We start from the raw sequence: 23,540 nt of genomic DNA on the forward strand, positions 1-23,540 counted from the left end.
TCCGGAGAAGCCCACACACGATCGGATTACCAGCCAGCTTTAGTCCGTCGGCGTCCGTTGGACTTTTGTAGACGAAAAGTCCGACCGTGTGTACGCGGCATAATAGTTGTCCTGTGGACAGATTCTCCCACCTGAGCTGTGGATCTCTGAAGCTCCTCCAGAGTTATCATGGGCCTCTTGGCTGTTTCTCTGAATAATGTTCTCCTTGCCAGCCCTGTCAGTTTAGCTGGACGGCCATGTCTTGGTAGGTTTGAAGTTGTACCATACTCTTCCATTTTCGGATGATGGATCGACCAGAGCATCTGTGAAATTTTCAAAGCTTGGGACTTCTCCACAACTTTATCCCTGACCTGTCTGGTTTGTTCCTTGGCCTTCATGATACTATTTGTTCACTAGGGTTCTCTAACAAACCTCTGGGGGCTTCAAAGAACAGCTGTATTTATACTGTGACTAAATTACACACAGGTAAACTCGATTTACTAACTAGGTGACTTCTGAAGGCAATTGGTTTCACTAGATTTTAGTATCAGAGTAAAGGGGGTTGAATACAAATGCACGTCACACTTTTCACATATTTATTTATAAAAAATTTGGAAAACCATTTATCATGTTCCTTCCACTTCACAATTATGTGCCACTTTGTGTTGGTCTATCACATAAAATACATTTACATTTCTGGTTGTAATATGACAAAAATGTGGAAAATGTCAAGGGGTATGAATACTTTTTCAAGGCACTGTGTGTGCATATTTTATATATATATATATATATATATATATATATATATATATATATATATATATACACACACACATATACATACATATATATGCGTCTGGACTTGGAATAAATCTCAGTGTTTAATAATTCTGATCTTGGTATAACCAGAAGATAGACCCCGGGATCCGGAGTAATCAGAGTACCCATACCATCAATTTTAATTTGTCAGATTCAGATCCAGAAGCCCTCACTGGAGTAGATGGTACAAATGAAGTGTAAATATTCCAGCACCTGCTCCGCACCTTACACGAAGGGATATCTGTGATAGATAAAGTACAGGTTTATTTACCTCTCAGCTCTGGAGTCAGGGAGTGTCCGAATTCATCCAGCAGAATCTGCTTCACCAGACCCTCACCTATAGAGAGGAATGTAAGATGATGGCTCTGAGTCATGTATGATTGAAGCTGACCTTTCACATACACCAAACTACACATTACAATTATGTTCACAGAGCAGAATATAACAAATCCTATGTTACATTTACTTGTCAGTATAAAAGGTCAGGTCTGCCTTTAAGGCAGGGCAAAAGGGGCAGCTGCCCTGGGCCCTGTCATTATGGGGCCCAAAGCAGTTGCCTCATTCTTGCCAATTATCCCAGTTTAAATTCCCTCTTCCCTTGAGGTTTTAGTCCCGTGCTGTGTCCTGATATCTCAGTGTGAAGTTCTGTTACTAATACTGCCCAGCTCTGCCCTATTGTGGTGTACAGATGACTCATCTGCAGACCCTGTGTTTACATGTAATTGATATGATATGTAAAGAGCAGTGGCATTCATATGAAAATAGCGGCGGACCAGCAGCATTCATATGTAAATACAGGTGGTATTCATATGTATATCATGCCCCCGAGGTTATATCCACCATCACCTATACTTTATGCTGCCCACTGGGGAGATAAAGGAGCATACTTGAAAGTCCTGCCTACTACTGTGGTCATTAAGCCTACCATCAGCCTGTTCTGCAAAGGTAAGCAAATTAGTGGGGGAGGGGGGTAGTGTGGGGTGTGCAGAGGTAGGCAGAGAAGGAATTACAGTTTTGGGTGCACAGGTAAGCAAGGAGGGGGATGTACGGAGGTAAGGAAGGTGGGTGCAAAGATGAGCAGGGGCGTGGGGGTCCCCCCCAAATCCATACCAGACCCTTATCCGAGCACGAGCGAGCGCCCCCCCCCCTCCTGTACCGTACCAGGCCGCATACCCTCAACATGGGGGGGTGGGCGCTTTGGGGCAGGGGGCGCCCCAAAGCACCTTGTCTCCATGTTGATGAGGACAAGGGCCTCTTCCTGACAACCCTGGCCGTTGGTTGTTGGGGTCTGCGGCGCAGGGCTTATCGGAATCCGGGAGCCCCCAGATCCCGGCCCCTCACCCTATGTGAATGAGTATGGGGTACATGGTACCCCTACCCATTCACCTAGGGAAAAAAGTGTCAATAAAAAAACACACTACAAAGGTTTTAAAAGTAATTTATTAGGCAGCTTCGGGGGTCTTCTTCCGACTTCAGGGTCTTCTTCCGACTTCTCTGCTCTCTCCGGCCTCTTTTCCCGGTGTTCGTCATCAACATGGGGACAAGGTGCTTTGGGGTTGGGGGGCCCGCAGCGTGCCCCCTGCCTCAAAGTGCCCAACGCCCCTATGTTGAGGGCATGCGGCCTGGTACGGTTCAGGAGGGGGGGCGCTCGCTCGTCCCCACCCCCTTTCCTGACCGGCCGGGCTGCGTGCTCGCATAAGGGTCAGGTATGGATTTTGGGGGGACCCCCATGCCGATTTTTCAGCATAGGGGGTTCCCCTTACAATCCATACCAGACCTAGGGGCCTGGTATGCCCCTGGGGGGAACCCACGCCGGATTTTTATTTAAAATTTGGCGCGGCGTTCCCCCTCATGATTCATACCAGACAGCTGTCAGCACTGCTTGTCGCTCATCGCGAAAGGAAAAAAAGTTTTCCTTTCCCGATGAGCGAGCCAGCACGGCGCTGGCTCCCGCGACGGGGCTCGCAGGTGTCAAATCTCGCCAATAACAGCGGCGAGATTTACACAATATTGCGGTCACCTACTGTAGGTGTCAGAAAACATGAATCAGACTGAGACAGAAATACAGTTAAATCACACTTGTTTAATAATAATAAAAAAAAGGTAAACAGAGTAAACGTAGTCAAAACATAGCCAGAGTTCAGGAACCGGAACGGATAGTCAGACAAGCCAAAACGTCAGGGAGCAAGAGATGAGCGTACTAGAACAGCAATCAAGATCTGGAGCCAGAAGGAATGTCAGCCAAGCAAATCTTTTACAGGAACACAGGAGAGCGCCTCTAGAGATGAGACCAAGGCAAAGGCAGCGATCATCTGGACTGGACGACTTAAGTAGGCAGGACTGATGAGCAGGATGTCATCAACAGGTGAGTCACTGTGGAGAGATAATAGCTGGCAATTAGCCATCAGCGGAGCGGCCAGCTTTGAGAAGGAAGGGCTGGAAATGGAGATCATGGAGACCATGATGGAAATCATGGAGGAGGACAGGGGCATGTACGTCCGAGGATGTGAACCAAGAGCGTTCCTCCGGACCATACCGTTTCCAATGCACCAGGTACTGTATGTGCCCACGGAACCTACGGGAGTCAACAATGGACTGTACTTCATACTTCTCATGATTCTAAACCTGTACAGGGTGAGGACGAGGCACCGAGGTGGTAAAGCGGCTGCAGACCGTTTTAAAAAGGAGACATGAAATACATTCGAAATACGCATATTAGAATCAAGGTCTAATGCGTAAGCCACTGGGTTAATCCTGCGAAGAACACGGAAAGGCCCAATAAACCGAGGTGCGAACTTCAGAGAGGGAACACGAAGTCGGAGGTTGCGAGATGACAGCCAGACCCTGTCCCCAACCTGGTAGGAAGGCGCAGGCAGGCGTCTGCGGTCAGCATGGAATTTGTACCTATCATTAGCATGTCGCAAAGCCTCCTGGACTTGTGCCCAAGTGGAACGAAGACCACGGAGATGCTCCTCTAACACAGGAATACTGTGTGGAACAAATGAGTCAGGCAACATGGAAGGTTGGTAACCATAGTTCGCCATAAAAAGGGACAACCAGGAAGCAGAATTCAAGGCACCTATTGTGGGCAAACTCCACCCATGGTAAGAGGTCTGACCAGTTGTTATAATGGTCAGAAATATAGCAACGTAGGAATTGCTCCAAGGACTGATTGACTCGTTCTGCGGCCCCATTAGACTGCGGGTGATACGCAGAGGAGAAAGCAAGCTGAATTCCCAACTGTGCACAAAAGGCTTGCCAGAACCGGGACACAAACTGACTATTCCTGTCTGAGACAATCACCTTGGATGCCCATGTAAGCGAAAGATCTCCCGAGCAAAAATGGAAGCCAGTTCCTTAGAAGTGGGACTTTTTAAGTGGAATACAATGGGACATTTTCGAGAACCGGTCAACCACCATAATGATAACTGTATTGCCCTGGGAGTTTGGTAACTCCACAATGAGATCCATAGACAGGTGGGTCCAGGGCCTCTCTCCATTGGGTATGGGTTGTAGGAGGCCCACTGGAAGGTGTTGTGGAGTCTTACTCTGAGCACACATGGAACGGGCAGCTATGAAGGCGGTTACATCAGCACGTAGACTAGGCCAACAGAATTATTGGGAAATGGCCCAAAAGAGTTGATTCTTCCCAGGGTGGCCAGCAGCCTTGGAAGAATGGTAAGTCTGGAGCGCGGCAGTACGGAGACTCTCTGGGACAAAGCAGTGGTCACAAGGTTTCTCAGGAGGAGAATGGACCTGAGCAGCAAGAATTTTGTCACCCAAAGGAGAAGTGAGACTGGTGCGAACCGTAGCCAGAATACGATCACGAGGAATCACAGAAACTGGAACCGACTCCATCTTGGAAGTGGAGAAAAATTGTAGTGACAAAGCATCAGCCCTTACATTCTTAGTACCGGGTAAGAATGAGACAATGTAATTGAAACTAGACAAGAAAAGAGCCCATCACGCCCTACTGGGAGAGAGGCGTTTAGTCTCACATAAGAATGTGAGATTCTTATGGTCAGTAAGAATGAGAACCGGCACAGTGGTACCTTCAAGGAGATGTCTCCATTCTTTCAGGGCTAAATTGATCGCTAACAGCTCGTAATTGCACTGCGCAGGTGACAATTTCTTGTAAAAGTATCCACAAGGATGCATTGCGCTCTCAGAGGTAGGACGCTGAGACAGGAGGGTGCCAACTCCATTCTCAGAAGCATAAACCTCAAGGATAAAAGGTAATGTAGAATCAGGATGTTCCAACACAGGAGCATAAACAAAGGCAGCCTTGAGACTCTCAAAGGTCTTAATGGATTCTGGAAACCAACTCTGTGGGTTATCGTCCTTTCTGGTCATATCAGTCAGGGGCTTGACCAGAGACGAGAAGTTACGAATAAACTTCCGATAATAGTTGGCAAAGCCAAGAAAACGCTGCAGAGGATGTAAACTCTCGGGTCGGGGCCACTGTAGGACTGCTGAAAGTTTCTCTGGGTCCATCGAAAAAACAGCAGTTGAAATGACATAACCTGTTCACAATGGAATTTGCACTTCTCCAATTTACAATTGAGATTGTTCTCTCTTAGTTTCTGAAGCACATGACAGACATCTGTGCGGTGGATCTCCAGGGACTTGGAAAATATGAGGATATCATTGAGATAAACCACAAATAACTGCAACAAATCTCAGAGGAAAACTGTTGGGGTGTTACAAAGGCCATAAGGCATTACGAGGTACTAATAATGGCCTGTTCTGGTATTAAACGCAGTTTTCCACTTGTCGCCCTCCTTAATCCTCACAAGATTGTATGCCCCTCTCAAATCAAGCTTTGTGAAAACCGTTGCTCCCTTGAGGCGGTCAAATAACTCCGTAATCAACAGAATTGGATAGGCATTCTTAATCGTGACACAATTGAGACCCCTATAATCAATACAAAGTCTCAGTTCACCACTCTTCTTCACAAAGAAGAAACCAGCACCAGCAGGAGACGAGGATTTACGGATGAAACCTCCAGCAAGTGCGTCTGCAACATACTCCTCTATGGCCTTATCCTCCAAGACCGACAAAGGGTAAACCGGGCCACGAGAGGGTATAGCACCAGGTTGAAGGTCAATTGCTCAACCATACAAACGGTGTGGAGGCAAACTATCGGCTTGACCTTTGTCAAAGACATTGCTAAAATAGCGGTACTCCTCTGGCAGGGAGGAGAGTGAAGAGGTACAGGACCTTGGCTACCATCTGGAAGCATGTCTTACTGCATTGTGGCAACCAGGAGAGAACCTCAGCACAGAGCCAATAAAAAGAGTGGTTGTGCCACTGTAACCAAGGATAACCAATAACCAGCGAAAACTTAGGGGAGGAATGGGGATGAGCTTTATGTTCGGGTCAAACATGAGTTTGCCTTGAACATTGGCTGTTTGCCCTTTCGCCGAATAACGAACAATTTGGGGTGTTTGCGGCAAATTCGAAAGCTGCAGAACACCCTTTAAAAGTCTATGAGAGAAATCAAAAATGCTAATTTTAAAGCTTAATATGCAAGTGTAGCGCTGGTAGATTTTTAATCTACCGCTGATAGGTAAATCTTGTGGGTTACTTGTTAGAGGAAGTTAGATTTGCCTCTGTTCCAGCCTGGCTGAGTTGCGTGTAGTTCCACACTATGCCGGTGGGTGTCGTTGTCGCCATAGGCTGGTGTTGGAAAGGCAATGTGTTGAAGCGTATGAGTGCTCCTCTGTCCCGGAGACAACTCGGAGGAGGTGGTCCTCCGAGTTGCATTCTGGGAGAGGGTATTTATGGGACAGACGCCATGTTTAGGGGTTCGTTTTCAGCCACCTGCTGGCCCTCCTGGCCGACAGGTATGCGTTAAGAGTACCACCTCGTGGTCCTCCGTTCCAGAGGCCCACGTCGCTGCGGCGTGTGGGTGGGCCCAGAAGCCTGTCTGGGGCCTACCACAGCAGCAGAGGAATGGTCCTGAGCTGTCTATCCTGAGTGAAGAAGCTAGACAACCGAGGAAATCCCAGGGGAGGACCCGTTATGGAAGGATCATGCAGAGTGCTGGTCTGGAGAGGGGTCTGGTGACTCGGTTGGAGGATGCATCAATCTTACTGCATAGTACTACCGGGTTAGGCTTAAAGGTTCAAGTACTGTGTCTGACATTCATCGCAAACCAATACATCCTGTGGCAGAGGATCGTACGGGTTTTATTTCAAACAAGTCTGTGGCAGAGTCTTTTGTCCGTGCTGCGTACTGGCTGCTAGGCAAGTGAGAGAGGCCTATCCAGGCGGGCAAAGATTGAATCCCACAAGGGGAGCGCATTCAACTACAAGTGTTCAATTCTAAAGAATGTTCTACAGAATACTAAGGAAAGGTATTTGAGCTTCCCTGCAACTTTCCTTCTGCCTCTTTCCTGCTACTTCCTTTATTACTTGTTCATTAAAGCATTGGAAAACATACTCAAGTGTTTGGTGCTTATATCGTCCAGAGGTAAACTCAATGGAACCCTAGACCCGGTGCCGGTGAAACAGAGGTATCGAGAGTGAAGGTAACAGCCCGCTTTAAACCAGCAGCTCCACCGAGAGTAATTGCTACATGTGGGGGCGTCGTCCGGGATTTGTTGGCCATCAGTTCTCGCAACCTGGAGAGGTGTTTCATCGGGAGTTTACGGTGAGAGCTGGACTTTGTCAATTTCTCAGGAGAAGAGGTTAAAAGTTGCAGGACTTTATTTCTGACTGCGTAGGCGGTGGGTGCCAGTAAAAGCCCAGGACCTATGTGATCAGAAGAACAAGTGGGAGGAGCCTACCCAACTTGATACTGCGTGGGACGCGTGTATGTGTTTGGCGCCAGAGAAGAAGAGAGGCCTCCTGATCGTGTTGAGAAGATCAGAGTGTGGCCATGTCTTTTTCAGCGATGCAGCCAATTATGGGACCAAGAATGTTCCCTGCGAGCACCGTGTCGAGTACTGTGCTGACCGGAACCCTGCTTACAGATACTGGTATTCGTCTGAAGCTGCAGGGGAGGTTTGTTCTCTATAGCGCCGGAGATATCAAAGGGCTGGGCATGATTTGCCACAAATGTGAAGGACTGGCCGTACATCTCCGTCCATTTGGTCGCTGCTCGCAATGTGGAGAACATCTGTTTATGGTGGAGAAACCTACCATGTCGCCCTGTGCTTATCGAATGGATTGGGCTACAGGTATCGCCACAGTAGAAGCTGCTACTGCTGCGGAAAGAGAACGGCAGGCCATGACTTTGCCTGTTGTTGCCGAGAATGTTCCAGGAAAGAGACACTGTTGTTGCCGTCTCATCAGCGGACATTACTTTCATTTCCACGTCCACCACACCTATCCCTGTTGTAGCTGTCCAGAGGAAGGTGGGATATGTAAATGCTTCCCGCGGCCGTGGTCGAGGCCTACCCCAGAGACTACCCGAACCAAATCCAACAAAGTCCACGACAGGAACGGGTGAGCAATTAATGGGGAATATATCTGGGACTGTAAATAAATATCTGCCAGCAGAAAAGCTGGGAGATTCGGAGATAGAATCCATGTCGGATCTCTCCGGTGATGATGACCTATTTGAGACTATGTCACAAGAGCTGGTATGGGCCCAAGGCGAAGATGTCGCCTCTGCTATGGCTTTCCCTGAATGGACATTGTCAAAAGTTGCTAGTTCACTTCAGACACCAGCTGGGTCTATGGTGAGCAAGTCATTGAATTCATGTGTGCCTCCTGGTATGGGGAAAAATAGATCCTTACCGAAACTTGCACGTTTGCAGAGAATGTTGAACAAGCGTGTAGCTATGGAATATGGTTTGGAGTTCCCTTATGTCCCTCAGGACATAATGCAAGTGATTGAAGCTAACCGGGAGCTTTGGTACAGTGAAGCTGTTTGGGACTATTTGTCTGTGCCTAAGCCTTTCCGAAAGACTGGATGTTCCGTTAAAATGGATGAACGTTTCAGTGGATGTTTTATGCACTGGAGTTTCGGTCGGCACATCTATGCTGACAGAGTGGTCATCTGCAGGCCCGGAAAAGATGACGTTGTATATTTCATCACTACAGTGGATAAACTGGGAAAAACACTGACTTTGCCAGATCCCCGGTTTTATTGGCAATTATGGACAAAAGAACTTTGGGGTAGTTAGTTAGTTAGTGTCAGTATATAGAGATCTTCATGGTCAAGATCTGAATACTCATCTCAGTGTTTCAAATCCAAGGACTTCTTTTTGCTAGCCGGATTTTTTTCATTTAAAAAAAAATAAAAATGTATATACAGGGATGGACTCCTAAAGATTATTCTGGTGTAGATAATGGGAAGAGAGTTTCATTTTTTTCAAATGAGACTTTGCTCCTGAAATTGTATAGGTCGCATGTGTGTTTAATATGTTTTCCTTTTCAGGAACCATTTGATCTCCTATCAAGCTGTTAGGCTTTTCAGCTAGATAGATAGTGGGGTTATGTACAGTCATAGCATGGTTTTGTTTGCGGATGTGAACATATTGTTTTACAAATGTTAATCTTATAATGTCTTTCTACTTTCTTTCCTTCTTCTTTACCTACATCCAAGTTTCAAGTTCAAATACCTGCTCTCAGGCTTGGGAGTTATTTTTTTTTTGACAGACGTTGGGGACAACGTCTATTGTAGTGGGAGGAGTATGTAGCGCTGGTAGATTTTTAATCTACCGCTGATAGGTAAATCTTGTGGGTTACTTGTTAGAGGAAGTTAGATTTGCCTCTGTTCCAGCTTGGCTGAGTTGCGTGTAGTTCCACACTATGCCGGTGGGTGTCGTTGTCGCCATAGGCTGGTGTTGGAAAGGCAACGTGTTGAAGCGTATGAGTGCTCCTCTGTCCCGGAGACAACTCGGCGGAGGTGGTCCTCCGAATTGCATTCTGGGAGAGGGTATTTATGGGACAGACGCCATGTTTAGGGGTTCGTTTTCAGCCACCTGGTGGCCCTCCTGGCCTACAGGTATGCGTTAAGAGTATCACCTCGTGGTCCTCCGTTCCGGAGGCCCACGACGCTGCGGCGTGTGGGTGGGCCCAGAAGCCTGTCTGGGGCCTACCACAGCAGCAGTGGAATGGTCCTGAGCTGTCTATCCTGAGTGAAGAAGCTGGACAACCGAGGAGATCCCAGGGGAGGACCTGTCATGGAAGGATCATGCAGAGTGCTGGTCTGGAGAGGGGCCTGGTGACTCGATTGGAGGACGCATCCTGAAGTAATCTTACTGCATAGTGCTGCTGGGTTGGCTTAAAGGTTCAAGTACTGTGTCTGACATTCATCGCAAACCAATACAGCCTGTGACAGAAGATCGTACAGGTTTTATTTCAAACAAGTCTGTGGCAGAGACTTTTGTTCGTGCTACGTACTGGCTGCTAGCCAAGTGAGAGAGGCCTATCCAGGTGGGCAAAGATTGAATCCCACAAAGGGAGCGCATTCAACTACAAGTGTTCAATTATAAAGAATGTTCTAAAGAATACTAAGGAAAGGTATTTGAGCTTCCCTGCAACTTTCCTTCTGCCTCTTTCCTGCTACTTCCTTTATTACTTGTTCATTAAAGCATTGGAAAACATACTCAAGTGTTTGGTGCTTATATCGTCCAGAGGTAAACTCAACGGAACCCTAGACCCGGTGCCGGTGAAACAGAGGTATCGAGAGTGAAGGTAACAGCCCGCTTTAAACCAGCAGCTCCACCAAGAGTTATTGCTTCACAAGTTCTTGTCATAAAAAGTCTTTGGGGACCTGGGTCCTGCCCCAGGGGACATGTATCAATGCAAAAAAAGTTTTAAAAAGGGACGTTTTTTCGGGAGCAGTGATTTTAATAATGCTTAAAGTGAAACAATAAAAGTGAAATATTCCTTTAAATTTCGTACCTGGGGGGTGTGTATAGTATGCCTGTAAAGTAGCGCATGTTTCCCAGGTTTAGGACAGTCCGAGAGCAAACATTACTAAAAGGAAAAAAAGTCATTTAAAACTACTCGCGACTATAATGAATTGTCGGGTCTCGGCAATACACATACAAGTCATTGAAAAAAACGGCATGGGATTCCCCCACAGTCAATTACCAGGCCCTTTGGGTCTGGTATGAATAGTAATGGGAACACGAACCAGATTTTAAAAAAAATTGCGTGGGGGTCCCCCTAAATTCCATACCAGGCCCGTCACGACTGGTATGGATATTAAGGGGAACCCCGTGCCAAAATGTACAAAAAAAATGGTGTGGGGGTCCCCATTAAAAGCCATACCAGACCCTTCAGGTCTGGTATGGATTTTAAGGGGAACCCTGTGCCAAAATGTAAAAAAAAAAATGGCATGGGGTCCCCCAAAAATCCATACCAGACCCTTATCTGAGCACGCAACCTGGCAGGCCGCAGGAAAAGAGGGGGGATGAGAGAGCGCCCCCCCTCCTGAACTGTACCAGGCTACATGCCCACAACATGGAGAGGATGCCCCCATGTTGATGGGGACAAGGGCCTCATCCCCACAACCCTTGCCTGGTGATTGTGGGGGTCTGCGGGCAGGGGGCTTAACGGAATCTGGAAGCCCCCTTTAACAAGGGGACCCCCATATCCCAGCCCCCCCTGTGTGAATTGGTAATGGGTACCCCTACCATTTCACAAAAAAAGTGTCAAAAATGTTAAAAAATACAATAGCCGGTTTTTGACAATTCCTTTAATAATGTCTTTCTTTCCCCGCTTCTTCTTCCATCTTCTGGTCTTCCTTCGGTTTTCTTCTTGTTCTTCCCCCGCTTCTTCCTCTATCTTCCTCGTAAACAGTTGACCCCGCCCCCCTCTGACACCACGGGGAAAGCCATAGGGAAGTCCCCGTTCGTCATAGGGGGGTGGGGTCACCGGGTGGCCCCGCCCTCAGTTATATAAGAGCTGTCAGAAGAACAGAAGCGGCACACAGCGGGAGACTCTCATTGAGGCCTCTCATGAAGAAGCCGGAGGAAGATGCCGGAGGAGAAGACCGGAGAAAGATGCCAGAGGAGAAGACCGGAGGAACAAGCAGAAGACGATAGAGGAAGAAGCGAGGGAAGAACAAGAAGAAAACTGAAGGAAGACTAGAAGAAGATGGAAGAAGAAGCGGGGAAGGAAGAAGACATTAATAAAGGAATTGTCAAAAACCGGCTATTGTCTTTAACATTTTTGACACTTTTTTTGTGAAATGAAGGAATTCACACGGGGGGGTGGGATCTGGGGGTCCCCTTGTTAAAGGTAGCTTTCAGATTCCGATAAGCCCCCCGCCCGCATACCCCCACAACCACCGGGCAAGGGTTGTGGGGATGAGGCCCTTGTCCCCATCAACATGGGGACATCCTCCCCTTGTCGAGGGCATGTGGTATGGTTCAGGGGGGGCGCTCTCGTCCCCCCTCTTTTCCTGCGGCCTGCCAGGTTGTGTGCTCGGATAAGGGTCAGGTATGGATTTTTGGGGGGACCCCACGCCAATTTTTTTTTTGTTTTGGCACGGGGTTTCCCTTAATATCCATACTAGACCTGAAGGGCCTAGTATGGAATTTAGGGGGACTCCCACGCAATTTTTTTTTAAAATTTTGGTTCGGGGTTTCCCTTAATATTCGTACCAGACACAAAGGGCCTGGTAATTGACTGTGGGGGAATCCCATGCCTTTTTTTCAATGATTTTTATGTGTATTGCCGAGACCCAACAATTCATTATAGCCGCAAATAGTTTTAAATGACTTTTTTCCTTTAGAAATGTCATTTTGCTCTCGGACTGTTCTAAACACGGGAAACATGCGCTACTTTACAGGCATACTATAGACACCCCCCAGGTACGAAATTTAAAGGAATATTTCACTTTTATTGTTTCACTTTAGGAAAATTAAAATCACTGCTCCCAAAGAATAGGCCATTTTAAAACTTTTTTTGCATTGATACATGTCCCCTGGGTCAGGACCCGGGTTCCCAAACACTTTTTATGACAATAACTTGCATATAAGCCTTGAAAATGAGCACTTTTGATTATTCATGTTTGTGTCCCACTTTAACGGTGTTCGCGTGTTCGAACAAATTTTTTGCATGTTCTGCTGCAAACTGAACAGGGGGGTGTTCGGCTCTTCCCTAGTGAGGAAATAACTTGGAATTGGATCATCTCATGGTGAAGAGCCCCTACGGCCATGGACAAGGGAACAGTCTCATGAGTCACATGGGCAGGCTGTAGAGGTCTCCCGTCAAGAGCCTCAATGGCAAGTGGAGTGTCACGCAGCTGCAGCGGAATCGAGTGCTTCAATACAAAGGCAGCATCAATGAACAGGCCTGCAGCCCCAGAGTCGATTAGAGCCTGTATTTTGACGGACGACTCAGCTCAAGAAAGGCTGACAGAAACCAGGGGCTTATCCTTCAGGATGACTTGGGACGAAACAACACCACCTAAGATCTGTCTGTAATAGGACCTCAAGGTTCGGGCATTCCCTGGATGGGTAGGACAAGACTTCAAAAAGTGACCTCCCTGGTCACAATAAAGGCACAATCTCTCCCTCCTCCTAAGGGTTCTCTCATCCGCAGAGAGACGCGTGAAGCCCAAGTGCATGGGTTCATCTTCACTGACCGACTCAGTACCAATAGGCATGGGAGGTGAGGGAGGCAAGGCTGGGACTGCAAAGCTCAGAGACAAATGTACAGGAGGCTTCCGCAAGTGCTCCTTAAAAGAGAGTCTTTCTCTGAGTCTGGAGTCAATGAGGATGGCAAACATGATCAATTTCTCCAGCTCAGTGGGTATACCTCGGGCTGCTATCTCATCCTTGATGGTATCCGAGAGAGCATGAGAAAAAGTAGCCACAAGGGCCTCATTGTTCCACGCACCCTCTGCTGCCAGAGTATCGAATTCAATGGCGTAATCGGCAACAGTTCTTGTATTCTGTTTGATGGACATGAGGCACTTGGCTTGGAGCAAGCGAGAACATCAAATACCCTTTTAAAAGAAGCCAAAAACTCAGGGTAACTCAAGACAACAGGTTTTTGCGTCTCCCATAGAGGGTTTGCCCAGGCCAAGGCTCTCTCAGAAAGCAAAGCTATCATAAAAAACCTACTTTGCTTCTATCCGTGGGAAACACCTGGGGTAGCTGCTCAAAGTATATCTCAACCTTATACAGGTTTGTGGTTTCGGAAAGGGAAACACCCTTAAAGTAGGCACCTCATCCCAGATAAAGATTAGATAAGTGAAAAAGGAAGAAAAGGGATTTTTACGGTGCAATTTATTCAAATATAAAAGAGAAGGCTATATGTTTTTTTCACTTTCTGTTAAAAAACAGTTTTATTGTTTACATTAAAAACAGACACATATGTCAATAATTTGTGACAATACAATTAAAACAGCGTGGTCAATAATAGAGGATAACATATAGGATATACGCTACGAATTCACAAATAGTCGTTATTGCATACTAGCCCGACATGTTTCGCATTAGTCGCTTTATCAAGGGGTATGCAATTGAGTAGCGAGTCATCCAATACTTTTAAATTATTCTACAATAGAAGAAAAAGGGTTTTACATATAGAAAAAATATATTTTACAATAATAATACAACATGAGATAAAGAATGTGTTATCACTCTGAGGCACCCATAAAGGCTTACCCCCAAAATAATTGACCCTAGGTGGACTCGTCAGAACCAGTGTATGCAGACACAGCCGAGCGGGATAGCAAGGGAGGCTAAATATGCAACCACAGGGAGCAGTCAGGTGAAGCTGTTGTACAAAACAAAGGGGTATTCAATATAAGGGGATAAATATCATTATATAAAGGGTTAATTGGATTTGTAGAGAATATAAAATTAAGTGAGTATCACTTACATCAAAGAGTTATTATAGGTTGCATCTGCAATCCGAGAGATGCAGTTAAACGCCAGAAATGGCAATAGCCGGAAATAGGTAAATGTAATATACGTTTGGAACTGGGAAACAGGACCTAAACACAATTTGCACAAGGATATGATTAAAGTTTGGAATTAAGACTATGCTCCATAAAGAAAGTATTGAAAAATGATGTTGTCAATCAACATCATAGTGAGAGTTTGTTCAGAGTATAGAATTTTCAATTAACTTAAAGGGGAGAAAAGTTATAGATAAATTAGAGACTCAACCAGAGTTCAATAGGTATAGCCATAAAAACATAACTCTAAAATATGGAGCAAGGTATGGTGATAAACACCAGTCACATTACCTAGCTTAAGTCTTCGCTTGCAACCTCCGGCGCTGGCAGACATGGCTGTCAGATTAGCCGGTTTAAATACTGCTCCCCATCGAGACGGCGTGTGACGTTGCCGGCTCGATGCGGACGTGATGGCGCTACTGCGCATGCCCGGGAAGCCAAACCTCGTCGAACCTCAATCCCCACAAATCACCGCGCCGGAGGAGACAGCCGACATGCGCGCCAATGCGCATGGTAGCTCCTCCCGCACATAGAGGGGCTGCCGCATCCACACGGACGCCCGGGGCACACCTTTTTGATGTGCCCAACCCGCGCCGTGCATCCCCTCCAAGCCAGCTTCTCGACAGGCGATGGCACTCGTCGCCCTCAGCAGAGCTGGTTTCCATCGTAACCATTCCCCGCCCCCTCTGTCCCCGCGTGATCATTGTGCGGGAGGAGCTACCATGCGCATTGGCGCGCATGTCGGCTGTCTCCTCCGGCGCGGTGATTTGTGGGGATTGAGGTTCGACGAGGTTTGGCTTCCCGGGCATGCGCAGTAGCGCCATCACGTCCGCATCGAGCCGGCAACGTCACACGCCGTCTCGATGGGGAGCAGTATTTAAACCGGCTAATCTGACAGCCATGTCTGCCAGCGCCGGAGGTTGCAAGCGAAGACTTAAGCTAGGTAATGTGACTGGTGTTTATCACCATACCTTGCTCCATATTTTAGAGTTATGTTTTTATGGCTATACCTATTGAACTCTGGTTGAGTCTCTAATTTATCTATAACTTTTCTCCCCTTTAAGTTAATTGAAAATTCTATACTCTGAACAAACTCTCACTATGATGTTGATTGACAACATCATTTTTCAATACTTTCTTTATGGAGCATAGTCTTAATTCCAAACTTTAATCATATCCTTGTGCAAATTGTGTTTAGGTCCTGTTTCCCAGTTCCAAACGTATATTACATTTACCTATTTCCGGCTATTGCCATTTCTGGCGTTTAACTGCATCTCTCGGATTGCAGATGCAACCTATAATAACTCTTTGATGTAAGTGATACTCACTTAATTTTATATTCTCTACAAATCCAATTAACCCTTTATATAATGATATTTATCCCCTTATATTGAATACCCCTTTGTTTTGTACAACAGCTTCACCTGACTGCTCCCTGTGGTTGCATATTTAGCCTCCCTTGCTATCCCGCTCGGCTGTGTCTGCATACACTGGTTCTGACGAGTCCACCTAGGGTCAATTATTTTGGGGGTAAGCCTTTATGGGTGCCTCAGAGTGATAACACATTCTTTATCTCATGTTGTATTATTATTGTAAAATATATTTTTTCTATATGTAAAACCCTTTTTCTTCTTTTGTAGAATAATTTAAAAGTATTGGATGACTCGCTACTCAATTGCATACCCCTTGATAAAGCGACTAATGCGAAACATGTCGGGCTAGTATGCAATAACGACTATTTGTGAATTCGTAGCGTATATCCTATATGTTATCCTCTATTATTGACCACGCTGTTTTAATTGTATTGTCACAAATTATTGACATATGTGTCTGTTTTTAATGTAAACAATAAAACTGTTTTTTAACAGAAAGTGAAAAAAACATATTATATCTCAACCTGGTTGAGAAACCCTCTGCATTGGACTGGATCGCACCCAAATCGCTGGGGAAGCGGAGCGGAACCAGACATACCTCTTATAGAGGTAATACTCAAGGCGGGTGCCTGCACAGAGACTGGAGCAGCAGCAGGGATGGCCTGCAACACAGGTTGTACCGGAGTAGCCACAGTGGGAGATTCCAGGTGAGCCGTGTGACTCAGGAGCATTTGTAACACCATGGCAAACTGATCCAATGCGGTGATCCTGCTCATCCAATCTGGAAAAAATATTACCAAGTGGATTGACTGCATCTTCTGAATTCATGGCCTTCGCCTACTGTCAGAAACCATGAATGAAACTGAGACAGAAGTACAGTTAAATCACACTTGTTTAATAATAATAAAAAAAGGTAAACAGAGTAAACGTAATCAAAACATAGCCTGAGTTCAGGAACCGGAACAGATAGTCAGACAAGCCAAACGTCAGGGAGCCAGAGAACAGCGTAGTAGAACAGCAAGCAGGATCTGGGGCCAGAAGGAATGTCAGCCAAGCAAGTCTTTAACAGGAACACAGGAGAGCATCTCTAGAGATGCAAGGCAAAGGCAGAGATCATCTGGACTGGACGGCTTAAGTAGGCAGGACTGATGAGCAGGATAACATCAATAGGCGAGTCACTGTGGATAGATAGGAGCTGGCAATTAGCTGACAACTGAGCGGCCAGCTCAGAGAAGGAAGGGCTGAGCCCAGCACTGACAAAACCCCTATTACATTGGCGGCCAGTGTTGAAACTCCTCTTTATATTGGTAGTCGGTAAAAAAATCACCATTGCCATTGATCACACCCTCCCCTCCACACTGCCACTGATCCCAGGAGTCCTAGGACCCCTAGGAATTTTCTGTCTATTAATGGGTCTCCTCACCTCCCCAGTCCATGGTGTGCAGGCAGTGAGGGAAATCATGTGCTGTAACCTCCAGCAACTAATCAGTGAGCCGTAATGTGTGCTGTAACCTCTAGCAACCAGTCAGTGAGCAGTAATGATACACTGTAACCTCTGGCAACCAACCACAATCGCTGCCTGATCTGATTCAGTAAATGGATTTTGAGTCTAGCTGCTATTTATTGTATGTCTCAGAGCAGGTGGAGAGCAAAGCTGCATGGAGGGGGCAAGAAATTTTTTGTCCAGGGTCAAATCAATATTAACACCTTCCCGACCAGCCGCCACAGTTATACTGCAGCAGGATGGCTCCCCTGCACGAGCTGTCTTAGCTGTATGTCGGCTCTTTAAAATGTAGCAGGCGTGCACACCCGAAGCGTGTCCCCGAAGCCGATGCGCTTGCCCGGCGGGCACAATGACCCCCGGGCACCCGCTCTCGCTCGTGACAGAGCGAGAACCGGGATTTGTATGTGTAAACACACAAATTGTGGTTCTGTCAGGGGAGAGGAGAGAGATTGTGTGTTCCTACTAAGTAGGAACAACGATCTCTCTCCTCCTCTAGTCAGCCACATTCCCCCCACAGTAAGGAACACATCCAGGGAACACATTTAACCCCTTGATCGCCCTCTAGTGTTAAACCCTTCCCTGCCAGTGACATTTATACAGTAATCGGTGGCTATTTATAGTTCTAATCGCTGTATAAATGTCACTGGTCCCAAAAAAGTGTCAAAAGTGTCTGAACTGTCCTTCGCAATGTTGCAGTCTCGATAAAAATCACAGATCACTGCCATTACTAGTAAAAAAAAATAATAATAATAAAAATGTCATAAATCTATCCCCTATTTTGCACAGTGCCTTGCAAAAGTATTCACCCCCTTGGTATTTTTCGTGTTTTGTTGCCTCACAACCTGGAATTAACATGGATTGTTTGAGGATTTGCATCATTTAATTTACAGAACATGTCCACAACTTTGAAGATTTTTTTTTTATTATTGTGAAGCAAACAACAAATAGGGCTTTAGATAAGTCTCTATGAGCTTGCCACATCTTACCACTGGGATTTTTGCCCATTCCTCCTTACAAAACTGCTCCAGCTCCTTCAAGTTGGATGGTTTGCGCTTGTGAACAGCAATCTTTAAGTCTGACCGCACATTTTTTATTGCATTGAGGTCTGGGCTTTGTCTAGGCCATTCCAACAAATTTACATGTTTCCCCTTAAACCACTCAAGTGTTGCTTTAGCAGTGCGTTTGGGGTCATTGTCCTGCTGGAAGGTGAACCTCCGTCCTAGCCTCAAATCACACACAGAATGGTACAGGTTTTGCTCAAGAATATCCCTGTATTTAGCACCATCCATCTTTCCCTCAACTCTGACCAGTTCCCCAGTCCCAACTGCTGAAAAACATCCCCACAGCATGATGCTGCCACCATGTTTAACTGTGGGGATGGTGTTCTTTGGGTGATGTGATGTGTTGGGTTTGGGCCAGAAATAGCGTTTTCTTTAATGGTCAAAAAGTTCAATTTTAGTCTCATCAGACCAGAGCACCTTCCTCCATACATTTTGGGAGTCTCCCACATGCATTTTCGCAAACTCAAAACGTGCCATTTTATTTTTTGCTGAAAGTAATGGCTTTCTTCTGGCCACTCTGCCATAAAGTCCAACTCTATGGAGTGTACAGCTTATTGTCGTCCTATGTACAGACACTCCAGTCTCTGCTGTGGAGCTCTGCAGCTCCTCCAGGGTTACCTTAGGTCTCTGTGCTGCCTCTGATTAATGCCCTCCTTGCCCGGCTCTTGGAGGTTTGCTGTTGTGCCATGTTCTTTCCATTTGGTTATAATAGATTGGAAGGTGCTCGTAGGGATCATCAAAGATTTGGATATTTTTTTATAACCTAACCCTGACTTGTACTTCTCAACAACATTGTCCCTTACTTGTTTGGAGAGTTCCTTGGTCTTCATGGCAGTGTTTGGTTAGTGGTGCCTCTTGTTTAGGTGTTGCAGCCTCTGGGGCCTTTCAAAAAGTAATGACAGATCATGTGACACTTAGATTGCACACAGGTGGACATGATTTCACTAATTATGTGACTTCTGAAGGTAATTAGTTGCACCAGAGCTTTTTATGGGCTTCATAACAAAGGGGGTGAATACATACGCACATGCCAATTATCATTTTTTTATTTCTGAAAAATAGTTTTATGTATATATTTTTCTAATTTTACTTCACCAACTTAGACTATTGTGTTCTGATCCATCACATATAATTCATATTAAAAAAACATTGAACTAAAGGCCGTAATGTAACAAAATAGGTAAAAAGCCAAGGGGGGTGAATACTTTTGCAAGGCACTGTAGACACTATAACTTTTGTGCAAACCAATCAATATACGCTTATTGCAATTGTTTTATAAAAATATGTAGAAGAATACACATCGACCTAAACTGATGAAGAATTTTTTTTGGATATTTATTATAGCAAAAAGTACAAAATATTGTGTTTTTTTTTAAATTGACGCTCTTTTTTTTGTATATGGACCAAAAAATAAAAACTGCAGAGGTGATCAAATACCACCAAAAGAAAGCTCTATTTGTGGGAAAAAAAGGAACGTCAATTTTGTTTGGGTACAACATCGCACGGCCGCGCAATTATCAGTTAAACAACGCAGTGCCGTATCGCAAAAAATGGCCTCGTCATCAAGGGGGTTAATCCTTCTGGGGCTGAAATGGTTAAAGGTGAAACTGCTTTCAGGCCTTACGCTGGGCTGGTTTCTTCCCCTGCTGACAGGCTGTCCTTCCCTGGTGGATTGTAGAATAGTGGAGGTCCCTCTTTCCTGCTCCCAGCCTGTAGGTAGACCCACCTTCTCTAGGGCCCCCTCCCAGGTTCCACACCAGCAGCACTTCCTCTCTCCAACTTCCACCCGACTCCCGGACTGTCTAGGCATCAGAATATTCATGGGCTGGATCAGCCACCCTGCCAGGCCTCCTGCCTAGGGATCAGTGCTAATTTTGTCAACTAAAACATTTTCGTCAAAGATTTTGTCAGCGGATTTTTACAGTGATGAAAATGAAACGAAAAGTACAGCATATTTTCGTCCACTGACTATGACGAAAATCAAGTCCGTTTTCATTAACAAACGAAAATGAAAATGTGAGGGGATGTTTACTCTCGTGAACTAACTTCCATTTTTTCACACAATCTGCTCCCAGCAAGCAACCTCACTGGAACGATACGACTGCCAGAGACATGAGAGTGAGAGAGCAGCACTGTGCATTACAGGCCAGCCAGGCTGAGGCCTCCTGAGTCCAGAAAAACTTAAAGAGGTTGTAAACCCTCAAGGTTTTTCACCTTAATGCATTCTATGCATTAAGGTGAAAAACCTCCTGTGATGTAGCAGCCCCCAGAGCCCCCCTTTTACTTACCTGAGCCCAGTCTTTCCAATGACGAGCACATCAGCTCCAGCCAGTGTCTCGGGTCCTGATTGGATAGATTGGTAGCAGCAGGAACCATTGGCTTCCGCTGCTGTCAATCAAATCCAATGACGCAGGAGCCGGGCGGCATTGCCGAGTCCTGCTGTCTGCATCAATGGGCACAGCAGCAGGACACGGGAATGTGCCCACACGAGTGCCTCCAGGGAGAACGCTTCTCCGACGGGGCACTTGAGAAGAGGAGGAGCCAGGAGCGCCACTGAGGGACCCCAGAAGAGGAGGATCGGGGCCACTCTGTGCAAAACCAACTGCACAGAGGAGGTAAGTATGACATGTTTGTTTTTTTTAAACCCCAAACCTTTACATATCTTTTAAATAATGCATTACAATTTAACTAAACACATGTAGCACCCTCTAGTAGTTTGCTAGAGAAAGTAGGTAAATTTAGGCAGGTCTGGCTGGTTGCTAGGCCTGTTTGTTTTTATAATGGGCTGGGAGTGGCTCAGTGTAGCAGCTGGTGACTCACAGGCATCACCAGGACCTCCCTCTTCTTTCCAGAAGATTCTGGAAAGAGAAGAGGAGAGGAGAGGTGGAGCTGCCTGGGGTATTCTGAGGAGCCCTGACCAATCCCCAACTTGGATTGGCAGGGAGCAGGCCTCCCTAAATACTCAGGGTCAGCCCAGCTGGAGAGGAATTGTCAGGTGGAAGAGCTGGAGTGAAAGAGTGCTGAGGCTGTTGAGGGAGCTCCCCAGTCTGGGGGGGTTGACCTTGGGCCTGGGCTCGAGTGCAGTCAGGACCACTTTTGAGAACACGTGAAAAGGTCCTGGACTGGAGGCACAAGAGAGAGCAAGGAGAGGCCAATGGTAGAGTGCACTGCTGAGAGATTCCAGGGAGAAAAACTGGTCGCAGCCAAGAGGGCTGGTGAGTGAGGCACAGTTGGGAGGACTGGGGAGGCACGTCTGAGAGGACTGGGAGCTTGCAGTCTGAGATGGGTGCAGAAACAGAAGTGTGGACTGTGGTGAGAGGGGCACACGGAAAGAAGCAGCTGCAGCCAAGAGGGCTGGCAGGGCCTGAAGATGCGTTACTGGGCTCAGTAGCCATGTGTAGGACAGCTAGCACCAGAGGCTTTATATTTTTGCTACCCTATAGGGGTCTGTGATCCCTGCCTGTAAAAGGGCAACTGCTAAGGCCTGGCTGAGCGAGTGTCAGGCCTGACCACTTTGTGCTAGCTGTACCTGGAAAAGAAGATAGGAAGCGATGTTCAGGAGGAGAAAGACCTGAAGATTAGAGAGGAAGCAATGTGCAGTAGGAGAAAGACCTAAAGAATAGAGTGGAAGTGATGTGCAGGACCCTCCACCACCCAGACCAGAGCGCCCACCTGCCCGGTAAAGAAAAACCGAGAGAGCTGCCCAGATTTTCCCAATTCCAGCAGGAAGTTCAGTGTAGGGTTGCTCTGGAGTGGGGTTGTGGACTATCCTTATGTTCCTCCTGAAACCATGGACATCATCGAGAACTCACGGGGAGAGTGGGAGGATGACTTGATTTGGGAGTATCTACACATCCCTAAGCTGATGCGGCTGCCAGAGTGTGAGGAGACCTGGGCAAGCTTTGAGGACATTCGGAAGGAATAACGGCCAGGGAGGTCCATCTACAAGGACAAAGTGATGGTTGCCAAGGTGGGACAGCCCCACGAAGAGTCACTCTGTCTCCATCAGGGAGGAAGGGGGCGGCAGGAAGAGATTGCCCAACCAGAATTTTTATGTTTGAGAGGACTGTTGGAGGTACAGCTATCATAAAAGTGGCCACATGGACTGCTGGAGAGTTGCAGTGAGAATGTGTTTCCTCTTCCCTAAATATGCAGAATCAGACCGACCTGCCACCCTGTTGCACCCAATGGATGGACCCTTTCCTGGTGCAAGGACACTAAGGGTGAGGTATGTTCCTTGAACTAAATCTTTAAGGAGCCTATTGTTCGGGGAGGGGCCCCTCCAATCATGAACTCCAAGAGCACTGTTGCTTTTATGCTGTGTCTTTTCTCCCTTTAGTGTTCTGTCAGCAGGCAGAACTACAGGTGAAAATGTATTTTGAAGTGACTCGTGTGCTTTGATTATTCTTGTTCTTTCTGTCAGCCGGTTTAAAACCCCCTTCTGACAGAAAGCTTGTCAAGTATACAGGTAGCTGGTAGAACTAAAATCTTCAGTACATTTTAGTCAAATAAAATCATTTTAGTCAATTCAAATCTAATGTGTGTAGCGATACCCCAGTAGGGGCTGCTGAAATGTTGGATTATCTGTCACCCTGCCCAGCCCGGCATTCACCTCTCAAACATTCAGAGACATAGAATAGTCCATATACTTTGATTTTTTGTTCTATTAAGGGGACTGAACTTGGACAGGGTAAGGAAAATATGAGATGCCCAGTAGAATTGGTAGAACTTGCTTTGGACAACTATATACCATCCAGTATATACTCTCCATTGCTCCTCCTGCACATCACTTCCACTCTAATCTTCAGGTCTTTCTCCTCCTGCACATCGCTTCCTATCTTCTGTTCCAGGTGCAGCTAGCACAAGGTGGTTAGGCCTGACACTGGCTCAGCCAGGCCTTAGGAGTTGCGTTTTTTACAGGCAGTG

At 46.4% G+C, this 23,540-nt stretch overlaps 1 protein-coding gene across 1 annotated transcript in view; it reads right to left on the reverse strand.

Moving 5' to 3' along the window:
• Positions 1-23,540, reverse strand: part of LOC141116681 (NACHT, LRR and PYD domains-containing protein 3-like) — a 135,629-nt gene that overhangs the window by 91,442 nt on the left and 20,647 nt on the right. Inside the window, exon 4 of the mRNA XM_073609072.1 lies at positions 1,070-1,135. Within this exon, the coding sequence (XP_073465173.1) occupies positions 1,070-1,135 (66 nt within the window). The remainder of the gene's footprint in view (positions 1-1,069; positions 1,136-23,540) is intronic.

The sequence above is a fragment of the Aquarana catesbeiana genome, linkage group LG13, assembly GCF_042186555.1.
Source record: "Aquarana catesbeiana isolate 2022-GZ linkage group LG13, ASM4218655v1, whole genome shotgun sequence".
Taxonomy (NCBI): Eukaryota; Metazoa; Chordata; class Amphibia; order Anura; family Ranidae; genus Aquarana; species Aquarana catesbeiana.